This window comes from Ipomoea nil, unplaced genomic scaffold (assembly GCF_001879475.1).
Source record: "Ipomoea nil cultivar Tokyo-kokei standard unplaced genomic scaffold, Asagao_1.1 scaffold1932, whole genome shotgun sequence".
Lineage (NCBI taxonomy): Eukaryota > Viridiplantae > Streptophyta > Magnoliopsida > Solanales > Convolvulaceae > Ipomoea > Ipomoea nil.
The window spans coordinates 2,118,551-2,137,560 of NW_017618360.1; the positions used below are offsets into that span (position 1 = coordinate 2,118,551).

At 38.0% G+C, this 19,010-nt stretch overlaps 5 protein-coding genes across 6 annotated transcripts; all 5 read left to right on the top strand.

Moving 5' to 3' along the window:
* Window positions 1–2,952: 2,952 nt before the first annotated feature.
* LOC109193799 (protein COFACTOR ASSEMBLY OF COMPLEX C SUBUNIT B CCB2, chloroplastic-like) lies at window positions 2,953–5,564 on the top strand. Of its 2 annotated transcripts, none has more exons than XM_019344616.1 (7): window positions 2,953–3,288; window positions 3,470–3,504; window positions 3,641–3,712; window positions 4,141–4,284; window positions 4,418–4,571; window positions 4,884–5,078; window positions 5,276–5,564. In XM_019344616.1, the coding sequence occupies exons 1-7, from the start codon at window positions 3,084–3,086 to the stop codon at window positions 5,302–5,304; spliced, it is 834 nt and encodes a 277-aa protein (XP_019200161.1). In that variant the 5' UTR covers window positions 2,953–3,083; the 3' UTR covers window positions 5,305–5,564. The 2 variants fall into 2 exon arrangements, with proteins under 2 accessions (XP_019200161.1, XP_019200160.1); XM_019344615.1 differs by having other exon boundaries at window positions 2,954–3,288; window positions 3,386–3,504.
* A 2,565-nt stretch (window positions 5,565–8,129) lies between these two features.
* Window positions 8,130–8,868, top strand: LOC109193800 (transcription factor LUX-like). The gene is made up of 3 exons (XM_019344617.1): window positions 8,130–8,357; window positions 8,447–8,523; window positions 8,622–8,868. Exons 1-3 carry the CDS (start codon window positions 8,291–8,293, stop codon window positions 8,841–8,843), a joined length of 366 nt encoding a protein of 121 aa, XP_019200162.1. The 5' UTR covers window positions 8,130–8,290; the 3' UTR covers window positions 8,844–8,868.
* Window positions 8,869–9,261: 393 nt separating this feature from the next.
* LOC109193888 (protein COFACTOR ASSEMBLY OF COMPLEX C SUBUNIT B CCB2, chloroplastic-like) lies at window positions 9,262–11,423 on the top strand. The gene is made up of 6 exons (XM_019344714.1): window positions 9,262–9,446; window positions 9,533–9,662; window positions 9,797–9,868; window positions 10,331–10,474; window positions 10,600–10,753; window positions 11,101–11,423. The coding sequence occupies exons 1-6, from the start codon at window positions 9,262–9,264 to the stop codon at window positions 11,319–11,321; spliced, it is 906 nt and encodes a 301-aa protein (XP_019200259.1). The 3' UTR covers window positions 11,322–11,423.
* A 1,453-nt stretch (window positions 11,424–12,876) lies between these two features.
* LOC109193890 lies at window positions 12,877–13,926 on the top strand. Its single transcript, XM_019344715.1, has one exon. The coding sequence runs from the start codon at window positions 12,877–12,879 to the stop codon at window positions 13,924–13,926; it is 1,050 nt and encodes a 349-aa protein (XP_019200260.1).
* A 1,558-nt stretch (window positions 13,927–15,484) lies between these two features.
* Window positions 15,485–18,597, top strand: LOC109193891. The gene is made up of 4 exons (XM_019344716.1): window positions 15,485–15,935; window positions 15,991–16,600; window positions 16,706–17,803; window positions 18,558–18,597. The coding sequence occupies exons 1-4, from the start codon at window positions 15,485–15,487 to the stop codon at window positions 18,595–18,597; spliced, it is 2,199 nt and encodes a 732-aa protein (XP_019200261.1).
* Window positions 18,598–19,010: the final 413 nt, after the last annotated feature.

The following is a 19,010-nucleotide window of genomic DNA, read 5'->3' on the forward strand; positions in this document are numbered from 1 at the left end:
CTATTATGTAATGAATGTTACAATCCACGTGGATTCATATCCACGGATACTTATAGCATATCGTCATCGAATCTTACAAACTCGCTCCAACAATTATCACGTGCAGAATGCTTATAACCCACGACATTTTAATACAATCAGATACCTATAGTAGTATTTTTTTTTTGAGTGAGAATTAGATACCTATAGTATGATGTGAGTTTTCATCATATACTCTTAAAAAATAAACTCGCCTCACTAGTTATCGTGTATGAATTTAATGCGCGCATGCGCGCACACACGATTTAAAAGAAAACAAGCAAAAAATCATCCCACTAACTATCACTTGCAAAAATATTTACAATTCGCACGAATTTAATACAAAGTGGATACAAATAATATAAGACTCTGTTTGATAGATCTTATTTTAAAAAGTTAATGCCATCTAAGGTCATTCGAGTCGGGTGGTTTCGCTATGTTTAGTCATAAACTTTCAAATCGATCCCCGTGGTCTTTCGAGTTTCGAATTTTGACCTGCTGTAATCCTTTCGTTAACATATGTCGTATGCGTTGTGAAAAATAAAGACAAAAGAGTATTTTTATGTCCAACCCAGCTAAAATAATTGATTTTCCTCAAGAATTAGCTCTAATCTTATATAACATTTGTCGTATGCGTCGTGAAAAATAAGGGTAAACTAATTTTTATTTTTTTATTTTTTAATGTCCAACCCAATCAAAATAATTGATTTCCCTAAAAAATTAGGCCTAATCTCTGGAGATGGCGATTTGCGATGATTTGGCTAGTCGCCTTATCTGGCAGATGGTGACCTGCGACAGCTGAGCGACGGATGTTTGTCAGAATGGTGCCTGAACTGAAATGACCTGTAATAACAAGTTATTTACCAATTTTTGGGCTTCATTGCCTCAAATTGACATGTTAAAGGGTGTAAGTGCATGATTAAATTGATTACTTGATTGAGCATATGTGGAAACGATATTTTGAAAATTAAATGTAATAATTGTTATATGTTATATTATTGTGGAATAAAAGTATTATTTGCATTACAATTAAATTTATATTAAAAATTAAAATTTTAATTTATGAGGTACAAATTATTTTATTGTAGAAATAAAATTTGGTGTAATAGATTAGAGATGAATAAAATTTAGTATAAGAATATCTTGAAAATATTACTTTTAGTGTAAAATTTGATACAAATTTTATTTTTTTTGGATTGGATATGACTTAAATACAATTGGCCAATGGCCGGCAAATTATGCTCTGGACCCGTGTCCACATTGAATTGTGGACACGGGCCCAAAACGACGTCGTTTTTAAAAAAAAAACGCGTCATTTAGTTAAAAAAAAAAAATTCGCGCGTGTTTTGCCGTTAACGGCGTTATTTTTTTTTTATTATGAATGTACAGTTATGCCGTTATGAATGTACAGTTATGCAATTATGAAATTATGAACACAGAGCTCTAACATTATGAACTTACAATTATGAACATATATAGTGATAAAATTATGACCATGGAGCTTTAAAATTGTGAATATAGAGCTTCGAAGATTATGAATGTACAGTTATAGAGTTATGAATCTACAGTTATGGAGTTATGAATCTACAGTTATGAGATTATGAATCTACAGTTATGGAATTATGAATGTACAGTTATTGATCGAATTATGAACAAAGAGCTCTAACATTATGAACTTACAATTATGAACATATAGTGATAAAATTATGAACATAGAGCTCTAAAATTGTGAACATAGAGCTTCGAAAATTATGAATGTACAATTATGGAGTTATGAATGTACAGTTATGAAGTTATGAATGTACAATTATAGAGTTATGAATGTACAGTTATAGAGTTATGAACATACAGTTATGGAGTTATGAATGTATAGTTATTAACATATAGCAATAAAATTATGAACATATACTTCTATAACAAAGTGATCTGAAATTAAAAAAAAAAAAAAAGGAAATAACAGTGCCTAACGGCATTGCTGGACACGGGTCCAAGGCATAACGATTACCAATGGCCACAACCCCTCTACATCTCTTTGACAATAGGCATCTACCAAATTACAAATGGGCCAGGCTCCACACAAAAAAAAGTTATTAAACATACTATTTCGGGATACAATAATTTTTATATGGTAACAACTAAGTCATAATGGATTAACAGATGTTCGTTACAAAAATATTTTACTTATATTATAGAGAGTGCACCAAGGATCTTCTGGTGTAATGATACCAAGTTGAACTCCCGGTATGAGAGGTTGTGGGTTTGAGCTCAGTGGAGGTGAACGGATACTACATTTTAATAGAGTTAATAGTATTAAAAAAGAGAGTGCATATATTATTGTCATTTGTTCGATGAATATAAATAAAAAGAAAAAGAAAAAAAATAAAACATCAACTCTTTAACTTAACAATTAATTAATACTTTAAAAATTTAGCAGTAAAATGAAGACATTATATACACGTTTATTTGATTTGGGTGATAAGGGCAAAAATACATGAAACACATGGGTACAAATGTGGGACAGTGTAATCCTTGGTAAAAAGAATGTGTGATTCACAGCTAGGATGATTGGGTTGACAAAAGTCAACATTCTGATTTCTGAGCATGTGGTGGAACTGTAGAAGATGGATACGGATGGACCGTCAGCTCAAAAGCATGTAGAGACACACTCACGTGCGAAATACATACGGTCCGCTCTCTTAGGTTGAATTTCCAATCTAAAAAAAACTCTTCATATTTGTGATATTTTCCGCTCTGGGAAAATTATCACTCATGAAAATCAAATTTGGATTATTCGGCCAAAGTTTATTTATCACTTAAGCTACCTATGAGATTATTTTTATGGGATTGTTGGACATTAAAGATAAAATTATAAATATTATACAGAAAAAAATACGGAGTATTTGCACAAAAAAATAAATAAATATTGTACTCCGTATTAGTTATTGAAATTGAAATGTGACGCTCATATTGGCGCGTGGATTTCCCCATGCACGGATAACCTATCGCCGGTGAGCACCAAGAGTTCCAGAAGTATTATCCATCACCAGAGAAAGCTGCAAGCGAAGATGAGCAGCGGCTCCGTCTCACTCGCTTTGTTGGTGCCGTTCCTGTCGAGAGGCCGGACCAAATTTCAGCTTCCGCCGGAAATTTTCCGCCACGGGATCCGGAAATTGTCCCGGAAGATTTGTTGTAACCGTACAGACAGCTCTTCTGGGAGCACTAAAATTGAACAGCAACAGCTTAACCTCTCGGTTCTTCGTTTCACTCTCGGTATGTACATATACAGACACCTTATAATCTTATATCGGATTGATATGTATACCTGTGTATCTGAATGCAGTAATGTTTGTTTAATTTCTGGAAAAAGGAATACCTGGATTGGATGAATCGTATTTACCGAGATATATAGGGTACACATTTGGTTCGTTGTTATTGTTGAATCACTTTGTAGGCTCGGATTCATCAACCGTCACTGCGGCCCAGTTGGTGAGAGCTTGAAACCTTTATACACAATGGTACTAGCAATATATTGTTGATATTTTGGAAGGTATATATATACATTGGTTTGGTTTCTTTTGAATAATTTCATAATTTCAACTTTGTATTTCCCTGTATTGCGTAGAGAACAGAGGTGTTAGGCATTTTTCTTGCTGCCTTCTCTGTAGTAGTCCCCTACCTTGGGAGATTTCTGAAGGTGATTTCTTCTCATTTCCTTTGTTGAAACTATTGGAGTTTATTTTCGTGTTTATTCGGATTGGCTTTATTGGAGTTATTTTGTTTCTTTTATGATCTTGTAATGTAATATCCTCAGCTAGGGCACTAGATAGAAGTTTGCTTTTTTAGTTATCATTGCTTCGAACAATCGAACTTGATAGTTTGAGGCAGGAAAAATGTCTTTATTAAAAATGCAGGCCATAGATGCTTGCTAGTTAAGTGCTTGTGCTTTTCTGTCTGTGTTTGTAAGGTTATAATCTGATGGGCATATAACATTCCTGTTGACAAGTTGTGTATTCAACCATCTTTGTTGAGGATACTGTAGATTAGAAGTTAAAAGCACATTTATCATTTTTGCATAGTACAGAAGTACAGAAGGTTACATCCAATGTATTCCATTAACTGTAGGGGGCTGTTCTAGTTAACGAAAGAAATGTTCCTGATGGTGCTGACCAAACCTTTGTCATATCACAAAATGTTCCGGGTACTCTGAAGGAGGATTTGGCTTGGGGATCATATGTTCTATTGCGCAATACAAACACCATATCAGTGGTATATTTTGGACTCAACATTTGAATAGATATGGGATGATGATCTTAATACCATTACATAGGGGATTTCAGTATCCTTTGCTAGTTATTTATGCCATTTGATTTTCCCACTATTTCATTTTGAAATTTTGTAGCTTATCTCAACTCAAGATGCACTGTGTGTGCGTGGCTACTGGACAACTCCTCAAGATGTAGCAAAAGCCGATGTCTGTAATTGGTTTGAGAAACAGATTCAGCAACTTGGTCTATTGAATTTGAAGGACACACTCTATTTTCCTCAAGCTACAGGTATGCGTTGTCTTATTGCTATTGCCTGTTGTGGAAAGTATTTGACGATTAGCTCGTTTTAATTTGCTGCTAAAGTTTTCAGATTTCTGGGTAAATCATGATATCAGTGCCATTGGATTTGACAGTCACCGGCTTATCAAATATATTTAACCTTAAACTTGGATGGTGTATAGTTGGTCCTTGATTTCCCACAATATAACATTTGCATTCTCATGTTGTGATGTCATCCTTAAGTTGCACTCTTTGTCCATTTGAAGACCAAATTTATCATATCTGCAGCTGTGATCAGTTAAAAGAATGTCTTATATCCAGATTCTCAACTCAAGGAGCTGCTTCCAAAGGGAACTCGTTCTCTCCTTGTACAGCCGCTGCTGGGGTCTCCTGATCCAAGTTACAAGGAGGACACGCCAAAGAATGAGGGTTTTGTCCTGGTGGCTTCCGGCAACAGTTATGCATATGATAGTAAGGACATAGCCTGGATCAGAGTAGTTGCGGGAAAATTTAGAGGTAACTGCATTTTTTCAGATCTGTAATGCCCCGTAAATGCACCAAATCCTGTTTGCTTATTTTTACATATCTTCTTTGTATACCTGTCTTGTTGTCTTGTATGTGTATATACGTTAATTCTTGGTTGCAAATATGAAATATGCAATATATATGTTGATTTTATGTTGTCTATTGACGACTTTTTCTGTGGCCTGGAGTCCTGTTTCTCATGCATGGAGTAGTATAGATGCGGAGAACGATGGCCATGGTGTCCTCCACAGTGATGGGCGAGGATGACAGCTTCTTGTTCTCCTCAACCATTCCTCCATAGTTTACAACCATAGCTCACCTAGAAATTAAAGGCATTTGTAAGTTAAAAAAAAAAAAAAAAAGAAGTTTCTCTACATTAGTACAAAATTAGCTAAAAGTTTTCATGTAAGATGCCGTGGTAGCAATTAATAAGAACAATTGGATTTTAATAAAAGTGCTAATTGTATTTTTCTTTTCTTTTCTGAGTTTGATAATCTTTGAGTAAATACCCAAAATGGTCCCTCAACTATAGCTAAATTCACAAATTGGTCATCGACTTTTAATTTCAACCAATTAAGTTCTTAACTTTGCAATTTTGACACGATTTGGTCCTCCATCTATTTAACCGTTTGTTGACCGCGATCTTTGAGGATATATATGTAGTTTCACGTGCAAAGCTCAAGAAAACGCTCTTGGAGGTGACATCGTTGTTTCGGAGGGGGAAGTGCTTCTCTGCTTGCTGCTTGGGGATCACGAGCCGGTTCAGCTTAGAGAACGCTCTTGGAGGTGACAGCGCCGTTTCGGATGGGGAAGTGTTTCTCCGCTTGCTGCTTGGGGATCGCGAGCCTGTTCAGCTTGCCTACATCGCTTGGAGTCACAGATTTCTCGAAGAGCCACTCCAGGGACTTTGGCGATCTATCTATCAAAAGCTATAATCTCTCCGGCATGGGGTGCAGCGCCGGCAGGGGATTCAAATGTAACAGTGCAGTCTAGAAATGCAACCGGAACCTTAAAAAATCGACGATGGACCATGAAATTACATATATATCCTGAAAAAGCGCAGTCAACAAATGGTCAAATAAACAAAGGACCAAATTGTGTTAAAATTGTAAAGTTAAGGACTTAATTGGTTAAACTTAAAAGTCGAGGACCAATTTGTGAATTTAGTTATTGTCCAGGGACCATTTTGGATATTTACTCATAATCTTTTATTCAAAAGTTTGAAACCAACCCACTACCAAAAGTCCAAAACCCATGGTTTTAAGGTTCCAACATTCTTGAACTACAAGTCCCAACTAAGCTTTTGTCCGGCAATTTATATATCTTGGACCGGGTCTACATTATGGATCTTGGATCGAAACGACGCGGTACATAATTCATAAATCGTAAGACACATATTATATATTTATTTATTTTAATTTTCAAATTTGATTTAGGTACGTAATTTATGTTTATAGGCATAGAATTTCACAACATAATACACAATTACTAATTTGTTTCAGGTACATAATTTATACTCAAGTATAAAATTTCATAATATAAGACATAAAAACTCATAACATAGCCAACTACCTTGTAGTGTGATGGCATTCCAGTTGCCATTTCAATTAGATGGTCATAGGTTTGAATCCTAGTGGAGGGATTTAGATTTTTTGTACTGAAAATGTTTGAGAAATAATAGAACAGATACTACTTGTAACGAATCATGAATATTCTAAAAAAAAAAAAAATTCATAATATAAGACACATACACGTGCACCTGTGAATCCTAGTTCATGGTATAAGGATTGGCTTTTTTTTTGAGTCAGAATGACTTTTTTGACTTGAAATCGCATCAGTGCTAATAACAACAACAACAATGATGTTATCATCAATTAAAATATAATAATAATAATAATAATAATAATAATAATAATAATAATTATTATTATTATTATTATTATTATTATAATAGGGTAATTACCCCATTGATGCAGACCGCATCTCTCCACAATGCTAACAGCGATAACGATCAACATGTGAAGAAAGCTTCCAAAATTCTCCCCCTCTTTGCTGATAAAGACTAGAGAGTTAAGATGATCCGTCTGTAATCTTGACGTAGCGCCCAATGATTCGTAATAATTTGTTGATAGAACTTAATTACTATTAATAGCCATTTAAAATGAAATAGGTAATCTTTTCAATGTACCAAATACATTAGAATACTAAGAAATAGTAATTATGATGAAAAGGTAATAAACGTGATTAACCACAAAGCTTATTAACAATAATAATTAATCAATGCTTATCAGTATAACTAGAATATAAAGGCAAAACTGCGATTAAGGGGATGGTAAACCTACAAAATAACATTAATTGTATACAAACTATATATGCCCTATATACTGTATCCATCAAGAGAGACTTTATATAGGCATAGTAGTTGATGAAAAACAACTTTTAGTCATTTAATTCAACCAAATTACTTCATAGGTATACTTAACTTGCACCAAATAATTAAGACCTTTAATATAATATACTCCGTATATTATAAGAGAAAATCTTACACTTTTAATGCATATGGGAAAGATTAAATCCAATTGACACTAGACTTTCTTTACCAATTACCATGCATGCATGGCTGCATTAGATATAGAAAATTGCTTGCAAGAAACTGGTGCCCACTCAATGCCCAAAATTAAAATATTTTTTCGCATTCATCATCATCCTTGTTACCATTGTAGTTTCTACCCGTTGGCCGGAGGCGGGAAAGCTTCAATCTGCAACAGTCCTACAGAGCATCTATACACTACTCCGATCCATATCTCTAAAACAATTAACTCTAATTTTCAAACAAAATCCATTATTTCTCCGATCCGATCCATAATATCAGATCAGAGTAACATCACATGAGTCCAGCGTTGTTAGTTGTCACTCTCAATATTCATCCTCTTTCTCTATGGATCACTCACACTATATATCCTTTTGAAGACAAGGAATCTATAATGACGATTGAAATAGATTCAGAAGATCGAGGGTGGAGATTATTGAAGATGGAATATATAATTAAGACAAGGAATCTATAACTAAACTCATATCTGCAGCAGGTGGTATATATATATAAGTACTGGCCAGCCCTAACCGCATAAGAAGCAAAGTCATAAGTGGTATCTATATATTCAAGTTTATTAATTCTTAGAAGAAGTACAGTCACAATTAAGACAATGTTCTGGACATTTGAACTCCACTCCCAATTCATGGATGCCGTCATTGAACTAGGTGGCATTAAGGGTAAGATATATATATTTTTTTTGTTTCACTAAAAGAATTAATGAATACTATTTTTTTTAATATTATATTGCAAAATTTATTACATGCAGATGCTGTGTCAAGTCAAATTTTAGAGCTCATGGATGTGCCGGGATTAACATGGAAAAACGTTAATAGCCATTTGCAGGTGGAGTTTGTTTTTATCTGATCTACTATTCCAATATATTAATGTAACATTGTTCTTCTTGGATCACCCATTTAAAGTAGTAGTTTGAAAATTTACAGAAAATTCGAATCCTCCAAGTTCGAGGACCAGAAAGGATGAACAAAAATGCCATATTTCATCAACAGTACCTGCTAACCACCACAGGAGGGGCCAGGATATTCCAGGATTGGAGCCGGTTCTTGAGTGCGTGTAGTAGTTTTAGGAATGATGATGATATTATGAATGATATTTATGGCAGTCTTAGTCCACTCTGGGACTTACCGATGCTTGAGGATGATTAATACTTTTTCTAATCTTTGTTGTAATTTTGTGATGTACTTTGATGCTTATGTGTGCTTTTTTACTTGAATAAATTAAATTTAGTTCTCCCTATTTTATTGTGCTATCGTATTTATCATTATCATCATCCAAGGCAATTATTCTAAATTGCTTGTTTCACAGAGAGTTTAATTTAAAATACTAATAAACTATAAATTTTGTTTGATAACATTCACAAAATAAAATAGTAACTTAAAATAAGAACTTATTTTGAAGAAAAAATAGAGTATTTACAAAAAAAAAAAATATTGTACTCCGAAATTTTTAGTTATTGAAATTGAAATGTGCGCGTGGATTTCCCGATGCACGGATAACCTATCGCCGGTGAGCACCAAGAGTTCCAGAAGTATTATCCATCACCAGAGAAAGCTGCAAGCGAAAATGAGCAGCGGCTCCGTCTCACTCGCTTTGTTGGTGCCGTTCCTGTCGAGAGGCCGGACCAAATTTCAGCTTCGCCGGAAATTTTCCGCCACGGGATCCGGAAATTGTCCCGGAAGATTTGTTGTAACCGTACAGACAGCTCTTCTGGGAGCACTAAAATTGAACAGCAACAGCTTAACCTCTCGGTATGTACATATACAGACACCTTATAATCTTATATCGGATTGATATGTATACCTGTGTATCTGAATGCAGTAATGTTTGTTTAATTTCTGGAAAAAGGAATACCTGGATTGGATGAATCGTATTTACCGAGATATATAGGGTACGCATTTGGTTTGTTGTTATTGTTGAATCACTTTGTAGGCTCGGATTCATCAACCGTCACTGCAGCCCAGTTGGTGAGAGCTTGAAACCTTTATACAATGGTACTAGCAATATATTGTTGATATTTTGGAAGGGATATATATACATTGGTTTGGTTTATTTAGAATAATTTCATAATTTCAACTTCGTATTTCCCTGTATTGTGTAGAGAACAGAGGTGTTAGGCCTTCTTCTTGCTGCCTTCTCTGTAGTAGTCCCCTACCTTGGGAGATTTCTGAAGGTGATTTCTTCTCATTTCCTTTGTTGAAACTATTGGAGTATATTTTTGTGTTTATTCGGATTGGCGTTATTGGAGTTATTTTGTTTCTTTTATGATCTTGTAATGTAATATGCTCAGGCTCAGCTAGGGCACTAGATAGAAGTTTGCTTTTTTAGCTATCATTGCTTTGAACTTGATAGTTTGATGCAGGAAAAGTGTCTTTATTGAAAATACAGGCAATAGATGCTTAATAGTTAAATGCTTGTGCTTTTCTGTTTGTGTTTGTAAGGTTATAATCTGATGGGCATATAAGACTCTTCTAACATTCATGTTGATAAGTTTTGTATTCAACCATCTTTCTTGAGGATACTGTAGATTAGAAGTTAAAGCACATTTATCCATTTTTGCATAGTACAGAACTACAGAAGGTTACATCCAATGTTAACTAAAGTATCAGAACTTCTGTTATTCCGTTAACTGTAGGGGGCTGTTCTAGTTAACGAAAGAAATGTTCCTGATGGTGCTGACCAAACCTTTGTCATATCACAAAATGTTCCGGGTACTCTGAAGGAGGATTTGGCTTGGGGATCATATGTTCTATTGCGCAATACAAACACCATATCAGTGGTATATTTTGGACTCAACATTTGAATAGATATGGGATGATGATCTTAATACCATTACATAGGGGATTTCAGTATCCTTTGCTAGTTATTTATGCCATTTGATTTTCCCACTATTTCATTTTGTAGCTTATCTCAACTCAAGATGCACTGTGTGTGCGTGGCTACTGGACAACTCCTCAAGATGTATCAAAAGCCGATGTATGTAATTGGTTTGAGAAACAGATTCAGCAACTTGGTCTATTGAATTTGAAGGACACACTCTATTTTCCTCAAGCTACAGGTATGGGTTGTCTTACTGCTATTGCCTGTTGTGGAAAGTATTTGACTATTAGCTCGTTTTAATTTGCTGCCAAAGTTTTCAGATTTCCGGGTAAATCATGATATCAGTGCCATTGGCATTCAAAAAAAAAATGATATCAGTGCCATTGGATTTGACAGTCACCGGCTTATCAAATATATTTAACCTTAAACTTGGATGGTGTATAGTTGGTCCTTGATTTCCCACAATATAACATTTGCATTCTCATGTTGTCATGTCATCCTTAAGTTGCACACTCTTTGTCCATTTGAAGACCAAATTTATCATATCTGCAGCTGTGATCAGTTAAAAGAATGTCTTATATCCAGATTCTCAACTCAAGGAGCTGCTTCCAAAGGGAACTTGTTCTCTCCTTGTACAGCCGCTGCTGGGGTCTCCTGATCCAAGTTACAAGGAGGACACACCAAAGAATGAGGGTTTTGTCCTGGTGGCTTCCGGCAACAGTTATGCATATGATAGTAAAGACAGAGCCTGGATCAGAGCAGTTGCGGGGAAATTTAGAGGTAACCGCATTTTTTCAGATTTGTAATGCCGTTAATGCACCAAATCCTGTTTGCTTATTTTTACATATCTTCTTTGTATACCTTTCTGGCTGTCTTGTATGTTTATATACGTTAATTCTTGGTTGCAATTTGCAAATATGAAATATGCATATATGTTGATTTTATGTTGTCTATTGACGACTTTTTCTGTGGCCTGGAGTCCTGTTTCTCATGCATGGAGTACTATAGTCTATAGATGCGGAGAACGATGGCGATGGTGTCCTCCACAGTGATGGGCGAGGATGACTGGTTCTTGTTCTCCTCAACCATTCCTCCATAGTTTGCAACCATAGCTCACCAAGAAATTAAAGGCATTTGTAAGTTAAGAAAAAAAAAAGTTTCTCTACATTGGTACAAAATTAGCTCAAAGTTTTCATGTAAGATGCCGTGGTAGCAATTAATAAGAATAATTGGATTTTAATGAAGTGCTAATTGTATTTTTCTTTTCTGAGTTTGATAATCTTCTATTCAAAAGTTTGAAACCAACCACTACCAAAATCCAAGGTTTTAAGGTTCGAACATTCTTGAACTACAAACCCACTATGCTTTTGTCAGGCAATTTATATCATGGACAAAGGTCCACATAACATTATGGACCTGGATCAAAACGACGAGGTACATAATTTATATTTGTAAAAAAATCACAACACATACAAATTATATATTTACTTATTTTTTAAATTTGATTTAGGTACATAATTTGTGTTCTTAGGCATAGAATTTCGTAATGCAAGATACAAAAATTCATAACATTATTTGTTTTAGGTGCATAATTTATACAATTAAAGTATTCATAATATAAAATATAAAAGCTCACAATATAATACATATGTACCAAGATCCACGGTGCCCATGAACTCTGGTCCATTGTATAAGGATTGACTTTCATCATTGTCCAACAAAGTTTGTTTGAGTCACAAGGACTTTTCCCTTGAAATCACATCAGTGTGCTAATTCTTTTTCCTTATCATAAAGTCCAACAATAAATTACAGCCCATCAATTCTAAAAATAAAAATAAAAAAGAAAATACAGCCCAGCACATATTGATTGAGATTACGGCAAATTAAACTTAGAAAATTTTAAATAAATGACCACATTTCAAAAAAAAAAAAAAGGAAAATGGTCAAATAGGCCCTCGAACTTTAGCTTAAATGTCAATTAGGCCCCTAAACTTTTTAAAGGTGTAATTACACCCATCAACAATTCATTTAAGTGCAATGAAGCCCAAAAACAAATTAATGACCTGCTATCATAGGTCATTAGGGTTCAGGCCACCTTCCGGCGAATTTTTCGACAAAAAAAAAAAGTGATCGGCGAAATTTTTGACAAAAGAAGTGACCGACGAAATTTTCGACAAATCTGGGTCGGTTGCTGGTCACCTATTTTTTGTCAAAAAAAAATTTTGCCGGAAGGTGGCCTATTTATATGTAATTTCTCCATGTTTTCTAGGGTTTCCTACGTTTCTCCCTGCGATCTAGGGTTTCACTTTACGACGTTTTTCTGCTGCATGAACGGAGATAGCGCTTTTGGACACGATTACGATGGACGTACAGGGGTTGATAGCGGGCGCCGCGAGTATTACGTTGGAGGATGAGGAGGTAGGGGTGAGGTTCGACGATGTTGCAAAGGGTGTTGTCGGAGATGCACCAGAGCGGCAAACTTGGTCTATAGTAGGGCGGTTTTTGACTGACCGGCTGTTGAAACAGGAGATAATGAAGCGAGTTATGGCGTCGGCTTGGCGTCCTTTGATGGGCATCGAAGTCTCTGATGTGCAACCAAACCTGTATCTATTCACCTTTTTTAACAAGGCGGATATGGAGCGAGTTCTAACGGACGGCCCATGGGCCTTTGAGAATGCGACTTTCTTGTGTCAACCATTGAATGTTGGCGAGGATCCTACGCAGGTTGTGCTCTCCACGGTGGATATTTGGTTGCAGGTCTTCGATTTGCCGCCGGGGTATCGGACAGTGAAGGTATTGGAGAAGATTGGAGATTTTGCAGGTGTGTTCCTGCATGTTGATGACCGAAATTTCACCAGACCATGGGTTTCTTATTACAGAATTCGGATAACTCATGATGTTACTGCCCCTATTAAAAGGCGAATGAAGATGGTGCTGCGGGATGGTTCTTCGACGTGGGTAAATTTTAAATATGAGCGGCTCCATATGTTTTGTTTTTTCTGCGGAAAAATGGGCCATACTGACAAGTTTTGTTTGGAGGCGAGAAGATCCGGATTGCGGCCTGAACAGTTTCTGTTTGGTCCGGGGTTATGGGCTGGGGGTTCTAGTCCAACGAAGGTTCTTGGGGATAAATGGTTTCAGATGGGGCAGGAGAGGAGACGTGTTATTGGATATGGGAGTGTGGCTGGCGAGGTTACTGTTACGGGGCAGCCGGGGTTGGGGGCGGGTGGTTCGGTGGTGGAGGAGCTGGTTGTGGGGGGAGGGTCATCGGGTCGAGGGATGGAGGAGGAAGGGGTACGGGCAGAGCCGAAGAGGCGTAGGGTGGAGGAGGAGGATGGTTTGGTGGTTAGGGAGGAGAGGGGCATGAATGTTGACTCCGTTGCGGGGTGTCTGGCGAGGCCTGAGGATTAGGCCCGCCACTCTCAATGAGTACCTTATTTTGGAACTGCCGTGACTTGGGCAATCCACGGACAGTTCGAGAGGTGGTGGACATTGTGTTCAGGAAGAAGCCCGAGTTTGTGTTCTTAATGGAGACGAAGGTGGGAGGGGATCATGCGGAGAGGTTAAGGGTGAAGTTGGGGTTTGAAGGTTGCTTCAAGGTGGATAGTGTAGGAACGAGGGGTGGCCTTTGCTTTTTGTGGCTACGAAACAACACTGCCAGGTTGATTAAATATTCCCGTCATCATATAGATCTCCAGGTGTCTCTGCCGGGAAGGGATCCGTGGAGGTTAACTTGTTATTATGGCTATCCAGAAAGGACAAGGAGAAGGGCTGCATGGGATTTGTTGAGATCGTTTAAGCCTGTTTCGGATCTTCCGTGGGTGGTTTTAGGTGATTTCAATGACTTAATTATGCAAACTGAGAAGCGGGGTAGATTGCCACATCCGAATGGGTTGTTGGAGGGGTTTGGGGATGCGTTGGATGATTGTGGACTGGTTACGCTTCCCATGATTGGATATCCTTACACATGGGAGCGTGGGAAGGGGACTGAGGACTGGGTGGAGGAGAGGTTGGATAGGGTGTGACATGCATGCGGTGGCGGGAGGTTTATGAAAGGGCTCGGGTGTTTAACATTCGAACAGACGAGTCTGATCATACGGCCCTCTTCCTGGATATCTATGGTGAGGCCCCGGTTTATCATCCCCGGGGTTTCAGATTTGAGAATGCTTGGTTGCAAGATGAGGGGTGCAGGGAGGTGGTGGAGAGGGAGTGGTTCTCTTCCGCGGGGTTGGGTTTGCAAGCGAGATTGGGTGTGTGTGGCCGGGGCTTGAAAAAGTGGGGTGGTGAGAGCTTTTATAAGTTTGGAAGGAGACTGGAGGGGATTAGGAGGGAGATGAACGCTTTACGGGGCTGTTTTGATCCTGGTTCTCTAGCTCGTTTCAGGCATCTTGATGCCACTCTGAGTAATGTGCTTTCTCAGGAAGAGGCTTTCTGGAGGTAACGTGCCAAGCAACATTGGCTGCAAGGGGCGGATAGGAATACTAAGTTCTTTCATAAGTATGCCGGGCATCGTAGGAAGAAGAATATGATCTTGAAACTACAGGATGATGGGGGTGTATGGAAGGAGGGAAGAGAGCTTGATGAGTTGATTGTTACATATTATAAACAGATATTCACATCTCAGGGGTCCCCGGGCTCCTTCAATGTGGAAATCTTGCAGCCACGAGTTACTGTAGACCAGAATGACGAGCTCCTGCGCCCGTTTCAACCTGAGGAGGTGCGCCATGCTTTGTTTGCTATGGGGAAAGACAAGTCCCCGGGGCCGGATGGAATGAATCCGGGGTTCTATCAGTCATTCTGGAGTGTAGTAGGTAAGGATGTGACGGACTTTGTGCTTGATTGCCTTTCCTAGTCTTATTTTCCTCCTAATTTAAATGATGCGAATATTGTATTGATTCCTAAGAAGTCTGCTCCTGTGTCTGTCTCTGATCTGAGGCCAATTGCACTTTGTAATGTGCTTTATAAAGTCATGGCTAAAATGGTTGCTAACCGCATGAAGCCGCTGTTGGAGGGGATAATTTCTGAGTCCCAGAGTGCCTTTCTTCCGGGCAGATTAATTTCAGATAATATTATGATAGCCTCGGAGGTCGGTCACTATCTTAGGAGGAAGCAACTGGGTCAGGTTGGCTGGACAGCTCTGAAGCTGGACATGGCCAAGGCGTACGACAGGATGAAATGGCCTTTTGTGGAACAGATGTTGAGGAGGTTGGGGTTTGATGATAGGTGGGTGCAGCTGGTTATGTTGTGTGTCCGTTCTGTGCGGTATAAGGTGCTGATTAATGGTAGGCCTTCCGAGGAGGTTGTCCCCACGAGGGGCCTAAGGCAAGGTGATCCCTTGTCTCCTTACCTTTTTATTATCTGCGCAGAAGGATTATCTTTATTGCTGCAAGATTCTCAGGCTAAGGGGTTGATTCATGGCTGTAGGGTGGCCAGGGGGGCTCCGTCTATCTCACATTTGTTTTTTGCGGATGATAGCCTTCTCTTTTTTTAAGGCGAATCTGCAGGAAGCTATGGAGGTAAAGAGATGCCTTGGAGTATATGAGGCCTTTTCTGGGCAGGCGGTCAATTTTAATAAGTCAAGTATTTGTTACAGCCGCAATACAGTGGATGATGTGAAGGTTCTCGTTGCTGGGGCCTTGGGGGTTGCTCAGGCAGATGACTTTGGTAAGTATCTGGGCCTCCCTTCTGTGATTGGCAGGAATAAGAAGCTAGTTTTTGCTTATATTGAGCAGAAGATGAAACAGAGGTTTGGGGCGTGGAACAAGCGGCTCCTGTCCAGGGCTGGTAAGGAGGTCCTTCTGATGAGTGTGGCACAGGCTATGCCAACGTATACAATGATCATCTTCTTGACCCCCAAAACGCTGTGTGCTTCCCTTGAGAGGTTAATGAATAGATATTGGTGGGGGCGAAGTGACAGGGAGGATAGCATTCATTGGTTAGCTTGGGACAGAATGTGTAGGCCTAAGAAGTTTGGGGGTCTGGGATTTAAGTGGTTGCATGAGTTCAACTTGGCGTTGCTGGCCAAGCAGGGCTGGCGCCTTCTCACAAAGCCAGAAACGCTGATGGCTCGTGTGTTAAAAGCAAGGTACTTTCCATCTTCTACTTTTTATGATGCTGTGTTGGGGGGAAATCCGAGTTATATTTGGAGAAGTATAATGGCAAGTTAGGGGCTTGTTAAAATGGGGTGCAGACGAAGGATAGGCAATGGGCGAGCTACTCAGGTTTGGTCACATCCTTGGTTGCCGGATTCTCTTGACCCTTATGTGTCTACTTTGCAGCCAGCTACCAATCAGGGATGGACTGTGGCTGATTTGGTGGATGATTCAACAGGTGCATGGAACGATAACTTGATCCAGCAGACTTTCAATGCACGGGATGCCGCTTTGATTTATAAGCTGCCTTTGAATGGAATTTATGATGATTTGTGGTTCTGGGAGGGGGACATTACAGGGAATTATTCGGTAAGAAGTGGTTATAGACGGCTAGGGGGTGATTTAGCTCCTAGTTCGCCGGTATGGGGTAGGTTATGGAATTTGAAAATCCCCCCTAAGTGGAAGAACTTCATGTGGAGAGCTCTGTCTAACATCTTACCAACTCTTGATAATTTGGTGAAAAAGAGGGTGGATATTGTTAATGTATGCCCAGCTTGTGGTTTAGTAGAGGAAAATGTCATGCATGTTCTTTGTTCTTGTCCTTTTGCCTCTCTTATTTGGAATTGCTCCCAGTTGCCTTTTCCCCAATATAATGGTGACAATTTTCTGTTTTGGGCAGAATTGTGGTTAGGAGGAGTATCAGCGCTGGATTATGAAAGTAAAGGGAAGATGTGTGGCTTGTTACATGGCATTTGGTCAGCCCGGAATTCGGCTGTTTGGAGTAATTTCCTGCCAACTCCCACGGCATTGTGCAGCAGCCTTTTGTCTTGTTGGGCAGCTTGGAAGGCGCATGGGGCCGGATCAAGGGAATCACAGTGTGCTCCAGTCATGCATGCAAATAACGACCAGCGTGGTGTGGCTTGTTATGTGGATGCGGCGTTCCATGATTCGAATCGGCAGCCTACTTACGGCTTCATGGTTTTGGAGGAGGATGGAAGTTACATAGCTGCGGCGAAGGCGGTAACTGAGGCGCTTTCTTGGTTAAAGAATAATGGTTACTCGGCAGTCAGACTATTCACATATAGCGCGGTTTTGGTTTCTAGTATTAGAGATGCTCGTTCCTTTCGTTCTTATTTTGGTTTTATTTTGGACTCTTGTATTCGTTTAATTTCTGCTATGTCTGGAACTGTAGTCTCGTTTGTTAGACGAAACGCAAATATTGCGGCACATATGCTAGCTAAGCATGCTAGTGCGCCGGTTGGAAGTTCTGTTTGGAGGGATGGTCCTCCGCTTTTTTTTTTTTTTTTTGAGCCGATTATGGCCAATACAATTTGAGTTGACATGGTTTTCAAAAAAAAAAAAAAAAAACACATTGTTGCCGGGAATTTCTAATTAGTCACCTGATATTTTTGCTGACATTTTTTTATTTAATTTTTTTGATGTGGTTCTTTATATATATAATATATATTGGCATTTGAAAAAAAAAGAAAAGAAAAGAAGAATAACGTTGATGGCTATGGTCCTCCACAACCATGGGAAGATGAGGTTCAACATTGTCCTTCATAGTAATGTCCTTTTATTTAATAAAATTTCTGCGATTTTGTTGATAAAGAATCAAAATTGATCATGTCACAATAATACTAATATCAGAAAATGATATTAAAATAAAAAGAAATTAAAAGTGAAGTGTTACCTATAAATTTAGGACAAAAAATGAAATTAAGTCTATTGTTGGGATTCTTGCTTCGTACGGATGTTTCTTTGGCAGTTACACGTTGAAAATTCTTCACCCTTTCGGCTTTCAATTCATTGGTTTACCAATCATCATCGTATGAATCTCTTAGATAGTAAAAAAGCTATATATATCGATCTTTTGTCAGTTTTGTTTTATTGATTTGTCAATGCTCTCACTTTCTCTCACTTCTTTCTTTATACATTTCTCACATGCAGAATCCTTTATCTCTGTCTCTCTGAAAATGACACAGCATAGCTAACCAGGTAAAATTAAACACATCAGAGAAATTCTAAAACATCCATAGAAAATTATAAATCAATAGATCATAATTGGGAAAATGTAGTTTTAATCCATTAGTTATACTTAAATTGTCGACTTAGTCCATAAAATTCTAAAACATCCATAGAAAATTATAAATCAATAGATCATAATTAGAAAAATGGTAGTTTTAGCCCATTAATTATACTTAAATTGGGACGGTAGACAGTAGCACATTGTTGCTGTTCACAATCCCAAATTGCTATTTCAAATAATAGTTCTTTTTTTTTTTTTTTTTGATACCTATCAATATATATCAAGTATAATTTTTTTATATATATTATTAATTTTTTTTATATTTTATGCAACTAGTAATTATATTTTTAAATATTTTATTTGAACAATTCTAT

Excerpts from the sequence above, each read along its gene's own strand:
- LOC109193799 (XM_019344615.1), top strand. The coding sequence starts at position 3,084 with ATGAGCAGCGGCTCCGTCTCACTCGCTTTGTTGGTGCCGTTCCTGTCG. Across the intron at positions 3,505-3,640 it reads CCGTCACTGCGGCCCAGTTG|AGAACAGAGGTGTTAGGCAT; the intron begins GTGAGAGCTTGA and ends TGTATTGCGTAG. Across the intron at positions 5,079-5,275 it reads AGTTGCGGGAAAATTTAGAG|TCCTGTTTCTCATGCATGGA; the intron begins GTAACTGCATTT and ends TGTGGCCTGGAG.
- LOC109193800 (XM_019344617.1), top strand. The coding sequence starts at position 8,291 with ATGTTCTGGACATTTGAACTCCACTCCCAATTCATGGATGCCGTCATT. Across the intron at positions 8,358-8,446 it reads TGAACTAGGTGGCATTAAGG|ATGCTGTGTCAAGTCAAATT; the intron begins GTAAGATATATA and ends TATTACATGCAG. Across the intron at positions 8,524-8,621 it reads ACGTTAATAGCCATTTGCAG|AAAATTCGAATCCTCCAAGT; the intron begins GTGGAGTTTGTT and ends GAAAATTTACAG.
- LOC109193888 (XM_019344714.1), top strand. The coding sequence starts at position 9,262 with ATGAGCAGCGGCTCCGTCTCACTCGCTTTGTTGGTGCCGTTCCTGTCG. Across the intron at positions 9,663-9,796 it reads CCGTCACTGCAGCCCAGTTG|AGAACAGAGGTGTTAGGCCT; the intron begins GTGAGAGCTTGA and ends TGTATTGTGTAG. Across the intron at positions 10,754-11,100 it reads CTATTTTCCTCAAGCTACAG|ATTCTCAACTCAAGGAGCTG; the intron begins GTATGGGTTGTC and ends TCTTATATCCAG.
- LOC109193890 (XM_019344715.1), top strand. The coding sequence starts at position 12,877 with ATGGACGTACAGGGGTTGATAGCGGGCGCCGCGAGTATTACGTTGGAG.
- LOC109193891 (XM_019344716.1), top strand. The coding sequence starts at position 15,485 with ATGGCTAAAATGGTTGCTAACCGCATGAAGCCGCTGTTGGAGGGGATA. Across the intron at positions 16,601-16,705 it reads GCTCGTGTGTTAAAAGCAAG|ACGAAGGATAGGCAATGGGC; the intron begins GTACTTTCCATC and ends AATGGGGTGCAG. Across the intron at positions 17,804-18,557 it reads ATGTCTGGAACTGTAGTCTC|AATCCTTTATCTCTGTCTCT; the intron begins GTTTGTTAGACG and ends TCTCACATGCAG.